Genomic DNA, 16,767 nt, shown 5'->3' with positions numbered 1-16,767 from the left:
CCATTACTAAACCAAAAACTCTAAAAGAACATATTACCTAAAAACAATGGAGCCAACCAGAAAATATTCTCTAACAATGGTATTTTTGTTGGCATTTCTTATAATTGCATCAGGTATAAAACTAATAAATGATTTGAAATTTGTTTATGATTTCTACTTCAAAACGTCTTTTATATTTTATATACAACTGTTTTTATTTTCTTTGTTTGTGTATGTAGATATGGCTAGAGAGTCACAAGCCAGAGGAGTGAGTGAGGATATCCTCCAAGATTGTGCCAACGATGGCGATTGTGTACGTAAACATTGGCCTTGCCCATCCGGCACTATTCCTGTATGCGTTCATCGCTCGTGTACATGTGTACACTAAATAAGCTTCCAACAATTACATTACAAATTTATAAATTGAGTAATAAAATATTGTAAAATAATCGTCAAGTATGGACGAGAATTATTAATAAAATGGATTCACAATATTCAGATACTTTCAATGTCTAAAAATATAGGGCTTCTGTCTTAAAATTAAAGTCATATTCTCATGGTCTTTTTAATCCAGCTTTGAAAAGTCCGCTATTCATTAGGACTAGCTCATATGAGCTGTGGGGATCAGTCCATTAGACCTGCATAATTATAAATTTTAAAAAAAATTTATTAATATTTATATCATCTTACTCCAAAATAGCATATTGATTTTTCTCACTTCACTAAATTTTATCTCTATTTTATTTAATCCGTCTCTTTTAAATATTATACATTAATATAATCAACATTTTTTCATCGTATTATATTAGTTTTTCTCTTATAATAAATATTCAAGTATTATTTTATACAATTTAGACATATATTGTATTTAGAAATCCATTATAATATTTATAAAAGATAATATAGTAATTAAAAATATATTATTTTTAAAATAACATAGTTTTTAATTTTATTTATAATAAATATTGTGGAGTTTTTATTTTAATTTTTTAAAATAAAAAGTCCATTTAGAGTCGGGTAGCCCGAAGTCCATCTAAGGTTGGGCTCGGGTAGTAAATTTCGAACCCTTATTACACAATGTCTTTTTGGGCCAATCCTGAAAAGCCTAGGACCCGGCCGTTTAGGGCCGATAGCCCATATTGACAGGTCTAAATATATCTAAACAGCAATGTGTGTGTATACATGTTTATTTTGGTATTAGATTACAATGCCTTCAAAATAAAAAATAAATTAAAAGTATATAGTATCTTATCTTTCTTAATTTATATGAATTAAATTTTGGGTCCGCATATTTTAAACTACATGAATTAATTAGGGTTGATCCAACCTACATTGAGATTTAAGACGAATTTTAAAGGAGGTCTTTAAAAAAAAGTTGGTGAACTATTTAAGTGTAAAGGGTCCGCAATCGGCCCCCGCCTTTCAAGTCCCCCTGGTCGTTCTTAGCTCACGCCACACGTTAATGCTTTGAATTGTGTTGTTCATATTATCGAGTCGGTCAAGTGGAAAAGACCCGCAATCGACCCCCACAATTTCTCTTCGTTCCGACGATACTTAGCTCGCGTCCCTTAGACATTGATGCTTCGAGTTTTCACTCGATTTACTCATTTTGAGCTTGAGCCCGTTCAAGTGGAAAAGAGTCCTTTGACTCCCACGGTGAAATCCACCTTGGATTCTTGTTTTGGCTAGCTCATGCCTTGTATGTTGATTGTTTGAAGTGTTAATTTCTTTTTCTTGTGTGATACCATGCTCCCTTAGGATTGTGATTCCATTTGGCTCAAGGTGAATCATATAGACCTTAGGATTCATATCCATGCATGCCAACATTAAGTAGATCTCCCTCTTATCCCAACTTTAGGTCCATAAGATGACAACAAGTAGGATTGAGATCCCCTTTTGATTAGTCTTTCTCTTTTGCATTCATCTTAAAAAATATTCAACAAATAATTCTCTCCTCTCTTGCCTTTAGGGCTTTCTTTTCCTTAATCGAACATGTTACTTCCTTTCGATTGCAGACATGTAACACATAAGACTTCACTCAATGAGCAGTTATCCTAAAGCTAGAATGTGAATGTAACTTCGTCCACTAAAAAATACAAACAAACTAAAACTTTTGAGCCTAACTACGACGCTCAGATTCCTGAAAGAGATACGTAGGCATTAGATCGCGGGGCCTAAGCGAGCACAACTATTTAAAAACTTCTTTCCTTTCCCCGTGTTTTTATTTCTTTATTTTGCATGCACTCCCTTTTAGCATTAAGCTTTAGACTTATAGTTTACACCCTTAGATTAGACAATAAAAAGAGTGGTTCCTATAAAGTACTACAGATGCGAGGGATGCTAATACATTCCCCTTGCGTAACTGACACCTTTACTCTTTCTCTTAGTTGTGAGACTTTGCCTTTTTCCCTTATAGGTTTTCTTCGATGTTTTCCTTTCCTTTATCTTGGGGATAAATGAATATTCGATGGCGACTTCATTGTTTTGATTCCTCCAGTTGCATCACCTATTATTATGGGCTTGCTGCTTAGGGCGCAGGTCTGCAAATTCATTTTGGAGAGAATTAAGCTCATACTCGACACTACTTTGATAATCATATAGGGTACATGCATGAAAAATATGGTCCATATGAGGAAGATGTTGGGTATGGTTTTGCTGTAGTGAAAGAGAATGGGGTTGGTGTGGCTGAAGGAAGGGGGATAAATGTGCGTAAGATGGAGAAGGTGAAAGATGGGGAGTGGAAAGCACTGATCTTTCCGGTCCATCTCTACATTTGTGTTTCCTCACATGCTTATCAACATCAATGTGGACATCATTATCCAAGCCAGTAAAGTAAATACTCGAATTGAACCTAGTAGCAACTTCAACATGGTATAGCATCTTAACTTCTAAACAAATCTCCCCGGCTAGTAGTTAACATGTTTTTTAGTCTCTAATAAACAGACTCAACCCTAACAACTTAAATAGAAAAGGAATTTATAATTTGATAATTAGTACTGTATTAAAATCAAAGTCACAATGATGTACCTGTTTGTTGCCGTGTTCCCTAAATGAGTGACTATATTAGTGCAACAACAAACTTTTCTTTATAGAGTGTCGGCCATATTTCATGCATATATTGAACAAATAAAGGAATATCAATACATACTACCCTAAAATGTTTCAAGTGTTCCACAAACTCAGACTCCCTATTTGACTACATGATTTTGTTCTATAGATCCATAACATGCTCTTGCATATTAGGCACGACACACTGCTTACACTTCATACTAATATATTTTGAAATATGGAGCACACAAGAGATGGATTGAGGGCGAGAACACAACTTTTACGGCATTCATCAACACAAGTTCCTGGCCCGTCACCACAACCTTCGGTAATAACTTTGCAGATGCAAACAACTTTTTTAGTTTCTCTGGTGCTCTTATGGAGTTTTCTTTCCATTCATGTTCCAAATAGGCGAATTCAACTGAAAACGTCAACTTTATTGACATAACGCCAACAATATCAAGTAGTGGGAGCTGTTACCTGTTTGTTTTGTATGTACATTCAATAATCGACACAATATGAAATTTAATCAACAACTTCCCTGAATCAAGTAAATAAAAAGTTACATTTATGGGAGAAGGCAATACCTATTTTTTTGTATGTACGATAAAAGTTAATCAACACCAAATGAAACATGTTCAATAACTTCATTGAATTAGAATGTTTCCAAAAGAGATATCAACAACAACATTTGATTCAGCTCTGTTTCTGAAACAGTATATGTATTTCTCATCATGAATTAGACTCTGCAGATGTTGTATTTCAGACAATGGACCTCTCTTGCCCGTCCTATTAGTAGGTCTTGCCTTGTACACTTGCATAACCCTAGTTAGATTTTCTGGATCTTTATCTTTCAAAACAACAACTATGTACCTGAGAGCCATATTATATTTTGTTTTTCATTACGTTTTAAACAACCTAATATGTCATGACCATCTAAATTCATAGCTAGTTCATGACTGTGAAATCCACACCTAACCATTTCCTTCCAACTGCTACCACTTGGCACAGATCTCAGCATAAATGGAAATTTAACTTTTATACACAAAGTACCTTGAGAAGAATTCTTCCTCTTCTTGTATTTTTCTCCTCTCTCACAATCCATAATATTTTATCTTTTCTCCCTCTGATCCTATTTGTGGTATCAAAACAAATAGTAACAATAAAAATATCATGCTATTTACCAATTGACGGTGCCTATGCTAACATGTCAGTCTGAGAGCTAAATATCAGTCATTTATAACATATAAAGAATGAATTGTCAATGACAAAGATACTATAAGCCTATTAAATTTTGTACAAGTTAAAAATAAAATATGCGAGTAAAACATACAACTTCAGTGGTGAATAACTGTGTAAAATTTGTAGAGAAATCATCATGATATGGAGCCACAAATAAAACATTATGAATTAAACTACCAGATTTTTCACACTAGGCTAAAAATCCGATATAATGGAATTTCCTAAAAAAAATTCGGAAATTTTACGGCTTCTTGGATTTTTCAAAAAATTCAGAAAATAATATTGATTTACCTAGAAAATACCAAAATTTTCAAAAATTCGATAAAAATTAACGATTTTTCCAAAACAATACTAGATTTTTTTTAACAAATCCAATAAAAATTCATATCGATTTTTTATAAATTCGACAACAATGCAAAGTTTCACAAAATCTCTTAGCCACCTAGTGAAATTCCAATTTTGCCCCCTGCTTCCCTAGATGCACTTCCGGAAACACTTTTTTTCAAAAAAATTGTTTCTTTCCGTATGTACATCTATGGAAGCGTAAAAAACATAAAGAACGTTGGGAAAATTCAAAATATTTCAGTTCGGTGAATCATCCGTAGATGTATCTGCGGAACATGTTAAAAACAGAGTGTTTCGTAGATGCACTTACGGAACTTTCTGTTATATTTTAAAAACTTTCAATTTCTCTCAAAATATAGTATAACATAGTAGTAGAATGTAAATGTAATGGTATATATAGTACACAAAAAGAAAACATCATATATATCTTCCAAATAGTCTGAAACATAATAAAAATAAAATTACATCAATCTAATAAAAATACATATATCAAAAGTGTGTCATACTGAGACCGATGAGACTAGTATTTCTAATCCATATTCAAACAAAATAAGGCCCCTAAAAAAGCCAAGCCAACAACAGTAAAATTTAACTTTTTCGACGTTATCCAAGATAACTGAACCCTCTCGGAGCATAGTCGACCAACACATTATCATGTGTTATATGATGAAAATAGATTGAGTGCAGAACAACTCCAAAGTTTTAGTTGTTTTAAATTACATTTAGCATAAGTTATTAGTAAAACTTTGTAGCTGATCTGCACTGAATCTAATTTCATCATACAACACATGGTAATGTTGGTCGACTATGCTCCGGGAGAGTTTAGTTATCTTGGATAACGTCAAAGAAGTTATGTTTTACTGTTGTTGTTGGCTTGTCTTTTTTGGGGGCCTTATTCTGTTTGAATATGGAAGTTATGTTTTACTATTGATATTGATGCATGTTATAATATCCTCCTGGTTATAATGGGGTCTTACTGGTCGGTAATAATGTCTGCGTAATACAAATAAAGTTGAATTAGATACAATTAAATTATTAAAACAAAAGGAAATAGGAAAAATAAAAATAAAAAGATTTTTCTTTATTCCGTATATACAACTACAGAAGCATCTATGTTTACTTGTTTCGTAGATGCATCTACGAAACGTTCTGCAACATCCAACCCTTAACAATGGCATATGTATTGTTCAAAATATTTCAAAACTCAACAAACAATAACTACAGATTAAATTGAGATTTGAACGAGTCAGAATTAGTTTTGAACTAAAAAATACTCGAAAATAACTCTAGTACGGGAAATACTCGAAAATAACTCGGAAATTCAAAAAATTACTGATTAAATAAAGTTTTGAACGAATCGAAATGTGTTGATCGTTCATGTTGATATTCACTGCCGAATTAAAAAAAACAATGAAGTTTGGTGGAAGTTTGATTTTTTAGGTTGAGAGAGTTGGAGTTTGAAAATTAAAATGTTCAAAATAAGGGAGTAGAAGAGTCTTACTTTACTTTAACATCCAATTCGTCCGTAGATGCATCTACGGAACAACGTGAAAACAAAAAAAAAAGTGCTTCCGAAGGTACATCTACGGAAGCAAGAAAGTATTTTAGGCAACTCGCATGGTGTGTGAGATATCTAAGGGGTGTAAATGTAATAAGAGTTTCTCTTTTAGAATTGATAACTAATGACAAAGATATTTAAATCTAGTGTTCTAAAAACCGGACCTGTCATCAAATTGGTGAGGATATTCAGTCACTGGTTCATTGGTTGAACAATTAGATCACTGATCGAACCGCATGACTAAATCGGATTAAACCGGATAATTCGGTTGAATAAACCGGTCTCTATTGCAATACTATATATTTATTAAATTGGTCGAACCGGATGACTTAGTTTTTAAAAAACATCACAACACCTACAAAATTTTATAATTTTAAAATATCATAATTTCACATGTTTAATTTTTACATTCAAATTCTAAATATAATTATCACTCACAACAGAATAATACAAAATATAAATTTAAATAAATTTTAAACCAAGTCTAATTGCATACGGGAAAAAGGTTGTTCTAAATAAGTTTTGAATAAAGTCTAATTATAATTTAATTATTTTTTATATAAAAAAAATCATGTGAACGGCGTCGTTTTGTGCGGAAAAAAATAGTATGCATTTGAACCATCGATTTTTTAAAATCGTCAGTTCACCGATTTTGCCCAATTCTCATCGGTTCAATAGCATATCTGGTCCAGCGATCAGACCAGACCGGTGACCTTTCCGGTTCCCGGTCTGACCGGTCCGACCGACCAATTTAATCTAGTTTTTAAAACACTGATTAAATCAATATAAAAATAAGGAGGTGCCCGGTATTCGTGGGGTAGAATGACAAAATCTCTACCATAAGTATCTATTGGCAAATATGGGCCGGGCTTTCCATGAAAAGCCCAAAAACAAACTGTAACACTCGAGTGTCTCGACTATAGCGCTAGGGCTCACAACGTTCACCGTTCTTCAATCAGAAACCGAAGAAAGGATGCTCTCAGGGGACATACCTCCAAATCAAACCATTTACGTTAAGAATCTCAACGAAAAGGTCAAGAAAGATGGTAAATTTCTTTCGCCCCATTATCATTCCCATGTTTTTGTTTTGTTTTTCTATTTCAATTTTGCATTTACTACTGTTTTCTTGCTTTGTTATGATTTTTGAAATTTTCAAGCTTAGAATTGTTTCTGGTAGTTTTGAAGTTAGGTTATGGTTGAATTTGGTTGCTTGAGAGTTGTGCTTGCAAATTCAACAATGTTTCAGTTTTGTACTGAATTATTAGGGTGGCTTTGGATTTGGCTTAGGAATCGTATTGCTGATTCTCGTCTTTCTAATGCTGAATTTTTCTTACATTAATATGTTGGGAAGTTTAGTTAAATTGGATTGGGCATTTCTCAGTTGAACAACATTGAAGTTTAGTATATAGCGGGATTTGGGGCATACGCTCATCTATCCATTCATCTACTTTTGAAAAGTTAAAAATGATGTAGTCAAATTTAATGTCTTTAATCCCCTTTCAATATTCATCAACCGTGAAGCGTACTTCTAAAATGGTGAAGTACCGGTACCGGGTAGACGTACCGTACTTGTGTTACTTCTTTTTTCTCATTATTTGGTTTTGAGTGAAAATGTTATGTTGTGAACTGAACAATTTAGTTCTCGACTCATATATTTTAATTTTTTAAACATTGTATCCCGCCGTACTGAGTACCGTACCTGTACCTATGCATCATAGTTATCATTGAATATTGCACAAAATGTGTGTATGTAAAGAAATGCATATGCGAGAATTTTTCACATGTCTAATTAAAATTCTAATATCTTAGTTCTAATTCTTAAAGCCTAATTTGTTCAAGAAATATTAGAACAAGTGTCTATTATTATTATCGTAAATGTCTCTGAGGCGTGTTCAAGATGTGTTGAAGCATGGGTTGTTTTTTGTTGGGAAAATGTATGAGTTGTCTTGTCTGACACCTGTGTATGTGTTTTGTGGTATGTCGAACACTGATCCAATACTAGACAGCAGACACCCCTAGCTTTAGGGGTGTTCGTATTTCGTAGTATATGTGGATCAAGTATACCTTAGGAGTGTCTGTGCTTCATTCTATTGATATTTGTATTTCAAAACTCATTGTTGGATTGAAATTTAGCATTATGACCTATGTTCTGTTTGTTGTCTCTGTGGCAGAGTTGAAGAGATCTCTGTACTGCTTATTCTCTCAATATGGAAGAATATTGGACATCATTGCTCTAAAGACACCTAAGCTTCGAGGACAGGCATGGGTTTGTTTTAGTGAAGTAACTGCTGCCAGTAATGCCGTACGACAGATGCAAAACTTCCCATTTTATGAAAAACCCATGGTATTCAAGTTGTACATCCTATATTTGTTAAATTCTGTACAGTGATGTTCATAAATCTGTTGCATTTTATGTCTTTCTTAGGAACCTTTTCGTGGTGCCTGCTCAAGTTATATTACTCTGTTTAATTTTGAATCTTGTAACTTCTCTTAATGACCATCAAGGAATTATGTTCAAACATTCCCAAATATAGATGATTGTAGGTTTTAGTTAGTATTATGGTTTAATTTTCTCTGGTCCAAACATCTACTGTCCTGGATCCAATGCATGTTCATTATCTTGTAAGAATTCTTAACTGAATATGATGCTTAAGCTTTCTTTGATCCAAACATCCGTTGTTCCTGTTGTCAGTTTGTTCATTATCAAGAATGAAAGACGTGGGTGATATATCCCATGTTCTATATTTATCCTTTCTTGTTGAGAAAGTTACTTGGTATTTTGATTTATCTTTTTTCTACCAATAATATGCTTCTAAAAGCTTTTTCCTGGAAATAATTTGATGCAGAGAATTCAATATGCAAAAACAAAGTCAGATTGTATTGCTAAAGAAGAGGGAAGTTTTGTTCCAAGGGAAAAGAAAAAGAAACAAGAGGAGAAAGGTGAATAATCATTTATTTTTTCCTATCAGGCCACAGGCTTACTCATTTTCTGAATTGTGTTTTTGGACTCTTCCATGTTGAATTCAAATCTACCATTATCATGTCCCTTTGAAGTGGTAATGTCAGTTTGCAATGATTGAATTTTCATATGTAATGTAAGATTTTAGCATTCTAATACTTATCATGAGCCCCACTTTGATTAGGAGAGTGCTGTTGGAGGTAGGAGAAGAGAATGCTTATGAGTGCTGTATACATTATTTTGGGGGAATTATAAAAAGAGGGAAAGGATTTGTAATCATTATTAGAGTGCCTCGAAATACTACATAGTAGTTTCTCAGTTTCATTCCTAGGAAGTAAAATAAACCCCAATGAAAGGTTGAGAGTTATCCTCCTTTCCCCACCTTTTCTAACTCCCAAACAAAGTCTTACGGTCTGATTGAGAGTTTGAAGGGGAAGAGAAATCTTTTGGGGGAAGGGAATGAGAGAGAAATCTTCCACCTTATTTGAGACATTGAATGACAAGGGAATAGTTATCATTAAAATAGTTTTAATTTTAAGAGTATTATAACATGGAAAAGATTTGAAGAATTTATCTAACCCCTCTAGAATTCTCCTCCAACACATATTTTTAGTTCTCATATATTAGGGGTTCTTTTACTTTGAAGAATATTAAACTCCCCCATTCAAGTTGGGGAACTATCCTTCCTTACATATCCCTTCCTTTTTCCCTAGGTTCTCCCCTCCCATTCCGAGACCCTTAGGGTGCATTTTAGACATTAAGATTCGACATTAGCAGAATGGTACAGAACAAATACATGTGCCTCAAAACAATTTTTGTCTCATATTTGGTGGTCAATACACAACAAAAGCTTATCATGTAAAATATACTGCAATATTAAACCTTTTGCACCATAGAACATTATTTTTATGCTAAATATGTGTGTATTTAATTTTATTGTAATACTTGTACATTAAAACACACACACACACACACACACACGTAAATAATATACATGTCCATGGTTGTTAGACATGCAAATCAAGTTGTAGACTCCGACGAGCTAACTAGTCTAGGAGGCCAAAACGAGTTAACATGGACTCAAACTCAATTTTTGCAGCTGATTCAGACTCGGATAAACTCTTCATTTTATTGCTGTTTTTATGCATTACTTTTCACATGTGCTCTGTCTTTGTTTCATTGTTGTTGTTTTGTTTGTCTCGAGTGAGTGCTATTGTTTGTTATCTCTATTCTCCAAAAATAGCAATATTTAATATTTACTGGTTTTTTGTTGCTCTATTTTTTGAAGCAGTGTATCTCTTTGTTAACTTATAGTTTGTTCCCTTTGTGTGTGTGTGTCTCAAAATGTCCCTTTGTTTGTTTACAGTTTGAAATTGGAATTTTTACGCTAATTGGTATTTTATTAAGTATGTGTAATTTTTGTCAATTTGAGGTTTTTAGTCTTTTTTAATTTTATTTTTCACAAACTCCTACAAGTCTAGTCTCTGGACCCTTCATGAATTTACGGAGACCCTTCACGAGTATATGAAAGGGGAGTGAGGAGGGGCAAGTTGTTTCCTTGTATGGTTAGTTTTGTTAAATGCAACTGAACATACTAGTTTGAGCTATCCTATCATTGTCTGGTCTTATAGGGCCACGAACTGGTTTTCAAACTGGTTCATCATACAAAAAAGACCATTTATGTTCAGTTCGATTGATATATATGCAATGCTTGGTTCAGTCTGGTTGGATTTTCTAGTGAATTGAACCGTGACTAACCTATTATTACTTGATTTCATTGGCCTAAAAATAACGGGATTGAAATATTCTGATATAATGTTACTGTCTAGCTATTCAGTGTACATAAATGATTTGTTCCTTTCTAATCTTGTTGCTTATGAACCAATGTTAGTTCCTTTATTGAACTGGCAGTCATTTCTCATTATTTTTATTTGTTTGACTCTTTTTTTTTTTACTGTACAGCTGAGAAAAAGAGGTACCCTGAGGAATCAAAACCATCTTCTGTGCCAAATGGAACACATGGTGCAAGTAATGGTGGCCCAACAGTAAGTTCATTTAATCCACTTGGATTATAATGCCTTATTTTCTCTCGGGTAAAAGCTTCGGCTCTAGATTGTGAAGAGTTACTTGTTTTGAATTCTGATGTAGCAAATTTGCGCCCTTTTTTTAATAAATCGGTTCATCAGATCAATATTTGGATCCTTGTCCTAAGAGCCTTAATTTTACATGTATAGAATGACACAATTATCGGCCATAATTCTTCAATTTCATGCGCTTATGTTGATATTACACGCAACTTACACATGATATGTACTCTTCATATCTGCAGGCCTCATTCCGTCCAGGGTCTAATTCCCAAGAAGCAGCTGCTCCTAACAATATTTTGTTCATAGAGAACTTGCCTTACGAAACCACCGGTAGGATGCTTGAAATGCTCTTCGAACAATACCCCGGGTTTAAGGAAGTGCGCTTGATTGATGCAAAGCCAGGTATCGCATTCGTAGATTTTGAAGATGACATACAATCATCCATGGCAATGCAGGCTCTTCAAGGCTTCAAAATCACACCTCAAAATCCCATGGTTATAAACTTTGCTAAGAAGTAACTAATTGATTTTCTGCAGTCAGTATTTGAAGTAAAAATTTTGCACACTGTATTGGTGTAATTGCAGAAGTTGTAAGTTTACAGGAATTTAGATACAACAAGTAGACAGAAAATGAGCAATCTTCCACATTTCTGGGAAGATTGAGATAGTGATTGGTATAATCATGTCTATTGGTTGTATGTGGTTTATTTTTTATTTTCTCTGTAAAACATGTTCTCCTCTACTCTGTAAACTAGGTTCCATGAGCTGTTTCATTTCACCGGCCCTTTAAATTTTCTGTTTTTTATTTTGGATTTAACCTGCCATCCAAAAAATTAAACTTGACATTCCCAATGATGTGTGCTATTACTCTTATACCTTTATAATTATAAATTTTTTTTACGTTTACCGGAAATTTTAAGAAAATACTGGAAAAAAATTACTGGCGGTAGTTCATTTTTGAATTTTTTTTTTTTTTTTACATATAAAGCAAAGTTTCAGTCATGTTGGCTATGGCTGTTATCGGTCCGGTCCGGATATTTGCTATCCCGAGAGCTGGACCGAAATAGTATCGGATAAATCTGGACCGGATCGAAAAACCGATGGACCAATTTTTAGTCCAATAGACCAATTTTTAGACCAAAATTGGACCGTTACTTTAAATATCCAATATAATATCCATTTTTAGTATCGGATAAAAAAATTATCCATTCCCGGACCGAGTAACATTTCGGCCGGTCCATTAGTCCGATTCCACCGGTCCGGTTCTCGGATCCAGAGCTCCATTAACAGCCCTAATGTTGGCAATTGACATATAATTGACATATAATATTAACTTACTAATATTTACAATTTATCTTTTTGAATTTGATCAGACTTGTGAATTTGCATAGAGTGCTGGAGTGCTGGAAAGAAAACCATTAATTCAATAAAATCCAAAGTTTTAGCGAGGAAGTGAAATTGTAAGGATTTTTTGCAATAAATCTATGTCAAATCTTATTAATTAGGGTCTTCAGAAATTCTTGAACTATGCTATGAAGTTTGGGCCAGCATGGCTTATCTTGTCTTAACAAAGAATAGAGAAAAAAAAGGTTAGTCAAAGATTTTGATTATTGACTACTCAAATACTACAATGGTCAAAGTGGATATAACACTCCTTCCACCTTCTTCGTGTCTCGTAAAAAGTAACATATTTAGCTTCTACTCGATTGTAAAAAAAGTTAAATACTGTTTTTAATCCTTAATTTTTAGTTCTTAGTTTTAAAAATTCTCTTTGAACTTTACTCACTCAATAATTTCAAAGGTCTTGCTGACGAGTGCTTTCAGCATACTAAATAAAAAAAAATATTCTTTATAAAAGTTAAAATTTCAATTTTTAATACATTTTTAATATATTGAATACACACATTTTTAAAAATACTTACTATTTTAATCACTTAAAGAGTGCCCTAAAAGCATTGGTTAGCATTTCCTTAATTTCAATTATCAAATTTAGTCAATAATATGCCATAAAAAAGTTGCAACATGCAATGTGAGCTTTAGTTAAAAAAAAAGTGATAAAAAGAAAATTTATGGAATCATAAAATTTAAATCGATAATATGAGATGAAATCATAAAATGCAATTGAATAGAGCGGGAAATAATGAAATTTTATTATTTATATTTATAAATAATAGATTGAGCGGAATGGAATACGACGTAATCCACTCCATCATATATTTTATCACATTCTTAAATTTTCAATTCATCTTATTTGAGGTGTATGCGTTTTAATGAATTAAGTTGTTTTGTTTCGTTCCGTCAAATTATAAAAAATACACAAATAATAAAATAGAATTCATGTTTCATTCCATTCGACTCACCTCCATTCTATCATGTTTCATTTCGTTCCGCTTCATTCTATTTTATCAATGTAAATATAAGTTGAGATTAAAGTTTGAAGAAATTTTTTAAGAGATTAAAATTAAAAGTCATATTTAAAAAGATTATCGATATATTTAAATCTATAAATATTAATTTATTTGATTTTAAGGATAATATAATATGTTATAATTACAATATTTTTTATGAATATAATTAATAAAATATTAATTTAAATTAAGATATAACAATAAAATTTATTAATAAAAAATAATTATTTTATTGATATTCTCAAATAATAATTATTTTAAAACAAAACTCTCACTAATGAAATTATAATTAAATATGATATCCAAAATTTATCATGATCAATGTGTTTAAAGTCGAGACTCATTTACAGGAATCATTCTAAAATCAAAGACATGGTCCCTAAGTTTTTGATAGCATGAAATAGTAAAATTTAGAAAATGATTTACAATTCAAAATTATGGCTCGTTTGTTTTGAATTCTACCAGACTCTTCTCAAACTCATACAATATTTTTTAAATGAAATGCTTCACCATCGTGTCTGACGTTCCACCAAATACTATATCATCCACATAAGTTTGAGCTATCATAAACTTTCCTTTATCATTCTTCACAAATAGATTTTTGTCAATTCCTCCTCTATTGTATCCATTGTTGATCAGTAATTCAGTTAACCTTTCATACCAAGCTCTTGGAGCTTGCTTCAAGTCATACAGAGCTTTCTTTAGTTTGTATACATGATTTGCAAAGATGAGATTAGTGAGCCCCTTGGATTGTTCAACATAGACTTCTTCATCAAGATACCCATTCAGAAAAACACTTTTGACATCCATTTAAAACAATATGAATTTCATCAAGCATTAGATACCTAGCATTAACCTGATGGATTCAAGTCTTACAACAAGAGCATATACCTCACCATCCACCCCTTCTGTTTGAGTGTACTCTTGAGCAATTAATCTTGCTTTATTCCTGGTCACATTATCACTTTCATCATATTTGTTTTTGAAAATTCACTTGGTACCAATGACATTAACATCTTCACATTTAGGAACTAGCTCCTATACATTATTTCATTCAAATTGGAAGAGTTCTTATTGCATATCATTTATCCAAAATTCATCAGTCAATGCTTCCTTCACATTCTTAGGCTCTACCTTGGAAATGAAACATGGGTTATCAATACTTTCTCTAGGCCTTGTCATCTCTCCTTCATTCAGATTTCCTATGATATTCTCAATAGGATGGTCTTTCTGAACTCTTATAGATAGTCCCTTATTCACTTGAGGATTATCATAATTTGTAATTTCAAACTCAATGTCAAACTCCTTGAGTAGAACATCGTCTAAAACATATGTTTGCTTTGAGGGAACCTCATCTTCTTCTTCCTCTTCCTTATTTTCAAGAGCTTCATCCATGACTACATTTATAGAATCCATCATGGTCTTAGTGCATTTATTGTATAACTCTGTAGGCTCTGCTATTTGTGGAGTAACTAATAAATATTCCTTCCTCACTCTAGGGATTCATTTTTCTCCTTTTCTCTCTATCTTCCACGTGTAGCACTTACTTCCAAAGACAAAACGTACTTGACATTTGACTTTCTCACTTTCCATAACCCATACCGTGTTTCTTTAGTACTAGATCTGATGATTACTCTATTATGAATGTGGCAGGGTGTGTTCATAGCTTCGGCCTATAAATAATATGGAAGTTTCTTGGCATGCAACATAACTCTAGCCGATTCTTGTAGAGTTCTATTTTTTCTTTCCACACCTCATTTTGTTGTGGAGGGATTTGGGCTAATAACTCATGATTAATACCTTCTAAAGCACAAAAATCATACAATTTTGAATTCTCAAACTCAGTGTCATGGTCGTTTCTGATGTTAACTATTCCAGACCATTTTTCTCTTTGAAGTAGTTGACATAACTCTTTGAAAACTTCAAATGTGTCAGATTTTTCTCTAATGAATTAAACCTAATTGTACCTTGAGAATTCATCCACGCACACAAAGACATATCTTTTCTCTCCCAGACTTTCTATTTGTATAGGCCCCATCAAGTCAACGTGAAATAGCTCAAGAGCCTTTAAGGTGGCAAGATGTTCGAGCTTCTTGTGAGGTGTTTTAGTCTGCTTGCCTATTTGACGTTCTCCACGGATTTTTCCTTCTTCAATTTTGAGCTTAAGCAATCCCTTTACAGCCTCTTCATGAATAATTCTCCTAATGCTTTTGAGACTTGGATGACCAAGTTTTTGAAGCCAAATCTTGGTCTCATCAACTTTTTTCATAAGACACGTTGAAGAGTCTTGTTTGTCCCGAGATATCTACAGATAGCAATTATCCTTAGACCTTGCTCCTTTCATAACCACTTCTTGTCCTTGGCTAGAAACAATACATTTAGATTTGTTGAGGCTCACTTTAAGACCTTGATCCCACAAATTACTTATACTAATTAGGTCGGAAGTTATTCCTTCAACCAGAAGCACATTGTCAAGATTAGGAAGACCAAGACACACCAGTTTCCCTATGCCTTTGATTCTTCCTTTTGCACCATCACCAAACGTAACATAACTATTTAAGTATGGCTTAATCGTGTCAAGATAAGTTTTCTCCTCTATCATATTTCTGGAACAACCACTATCAAAATACCAATCTTCTCTAGAGGATACTCTAAGTGAAATATGAGCTATGAGGCTTTGGGCTGCCTCTTTTGGTTTCCAAACCTTATTAACTTTATTCATCTTCTCTTTTCTTTTGGATCTTGAGTGACTAAATGGTTAAGGATAACCGTATAGTTTATAACAATTGGGCCTTATGTATCCATACTTCACACAATTATGACATCTATTATAGTAATTCTTGTGTTTATGGTAAACATGTCGAGCACAATGCCAGAGTGTGTGGTTTCACTTGTTCATACGACTATAGTCAACTCCTATAGCTACAAAATTTCTCAACTTCTTCTTTTCTGCTTGGATTTCTTTTAGCAATTCAACATCTATCTTTACCTTTGACTCCTTCCCATCTTCCACAATTTTGTGTGATATGTCATAACCTTTATTCAGCATCCTTACAAATTTTGTCATATCCTCCAACTTAGATGTTAATGAAAATTTTTCTTCTATCAGACTTGTAACTATAGTACAAAGCTTTTCTTTCTC

General features: G+C 33.0%; 1 protein-coding gene and 1 long non-coding RNA gene across 2 annotated transcripts; both read left to right on the top strand.

The window, feature by feature from the left end:
• On the top strand, positions 1 to 467 carry LOC131617429 (uncharacterized). Its single transcript, XR_009288582.1, has 2 exons — positions 1 to 113; positions 219 to 467. It is a non-coding gene; the product is annotated as an uncharacterized LOC131617429 (long non-coding RNA).
• A 6,596-nt stretch (positions 468 to 7,063) lies between these two features.
• Positions 7,064 to 11,995, top strand: LOC131620792 (U2 small nuclear ribonucleoprotein B'' 2). Its single transcript, XM_058891957.1, has 5 exons — positions 7,064 to 7,218; positions 8,344 to 8,516; positions 9,019 to 9,112; positions 11,094 to 11,176; positions 11,461 to 11,995. The coding sequence occupies exons 1-5, from the start codon at positions 7,146 to 7,148 to the stop codon at positions 11,734 to 11,736; spliced, it is 699 nt and encodes a 232-aa protein (XP_058747940.1). The 5' UTR covers positions 7,064 to 7,145; the 3' UTR covers positions 11,737 to 11,995.
• The last annotated feature ends 4,772 nt before the right edge of the window (positions 11,996 to 16,767 follow it).

The sequence above is a fragment of the Vicia villosa genome, linkage group LG7, assembly GCF_029867415.1.
Source record: "Vicia villosa cultivar HV-30 ecotype Madison, WI linkage group LG7, Vvil1.0, whole genome shotgun sequence".
NCBI lineage: Eukaryota > Viridiplantae > Streptophyta > Magnoliopsida > Fabales > Fabaceae > Vicia > Vicia villosa.
The sequence above is the reverse complement of the archived record's forward strand: the minus strand, read 5'-3'. Positions and strand labels throughout refer to the sequence as shown.

Excerpts from the sequence above, each read along its gene's own strand:
- LOC131620792 (XM_058891957.1), top strand. The coding sequence starts at position 7,146 with ATGCTCTCAGGGGACATACCTCCAAATCAAACCATTTACGTTAAGAAT. Across the intron at positions 7,219-8,343 it reads CGAAAAGGTCAAGAAAGATG|AGTTGAAGAGATCTCTGTAC; the intron begins GTAAATTTCTTT and ends TCTCTGTGGCAG. Across the intron at positions 11,177-11,460 it reads CAAGTAATGGTGGCCCAACA|GCCTCATTCCGTCCAGGGTC; the intron begins GTAAGTTCATTT and ends TCATATCTGCAG.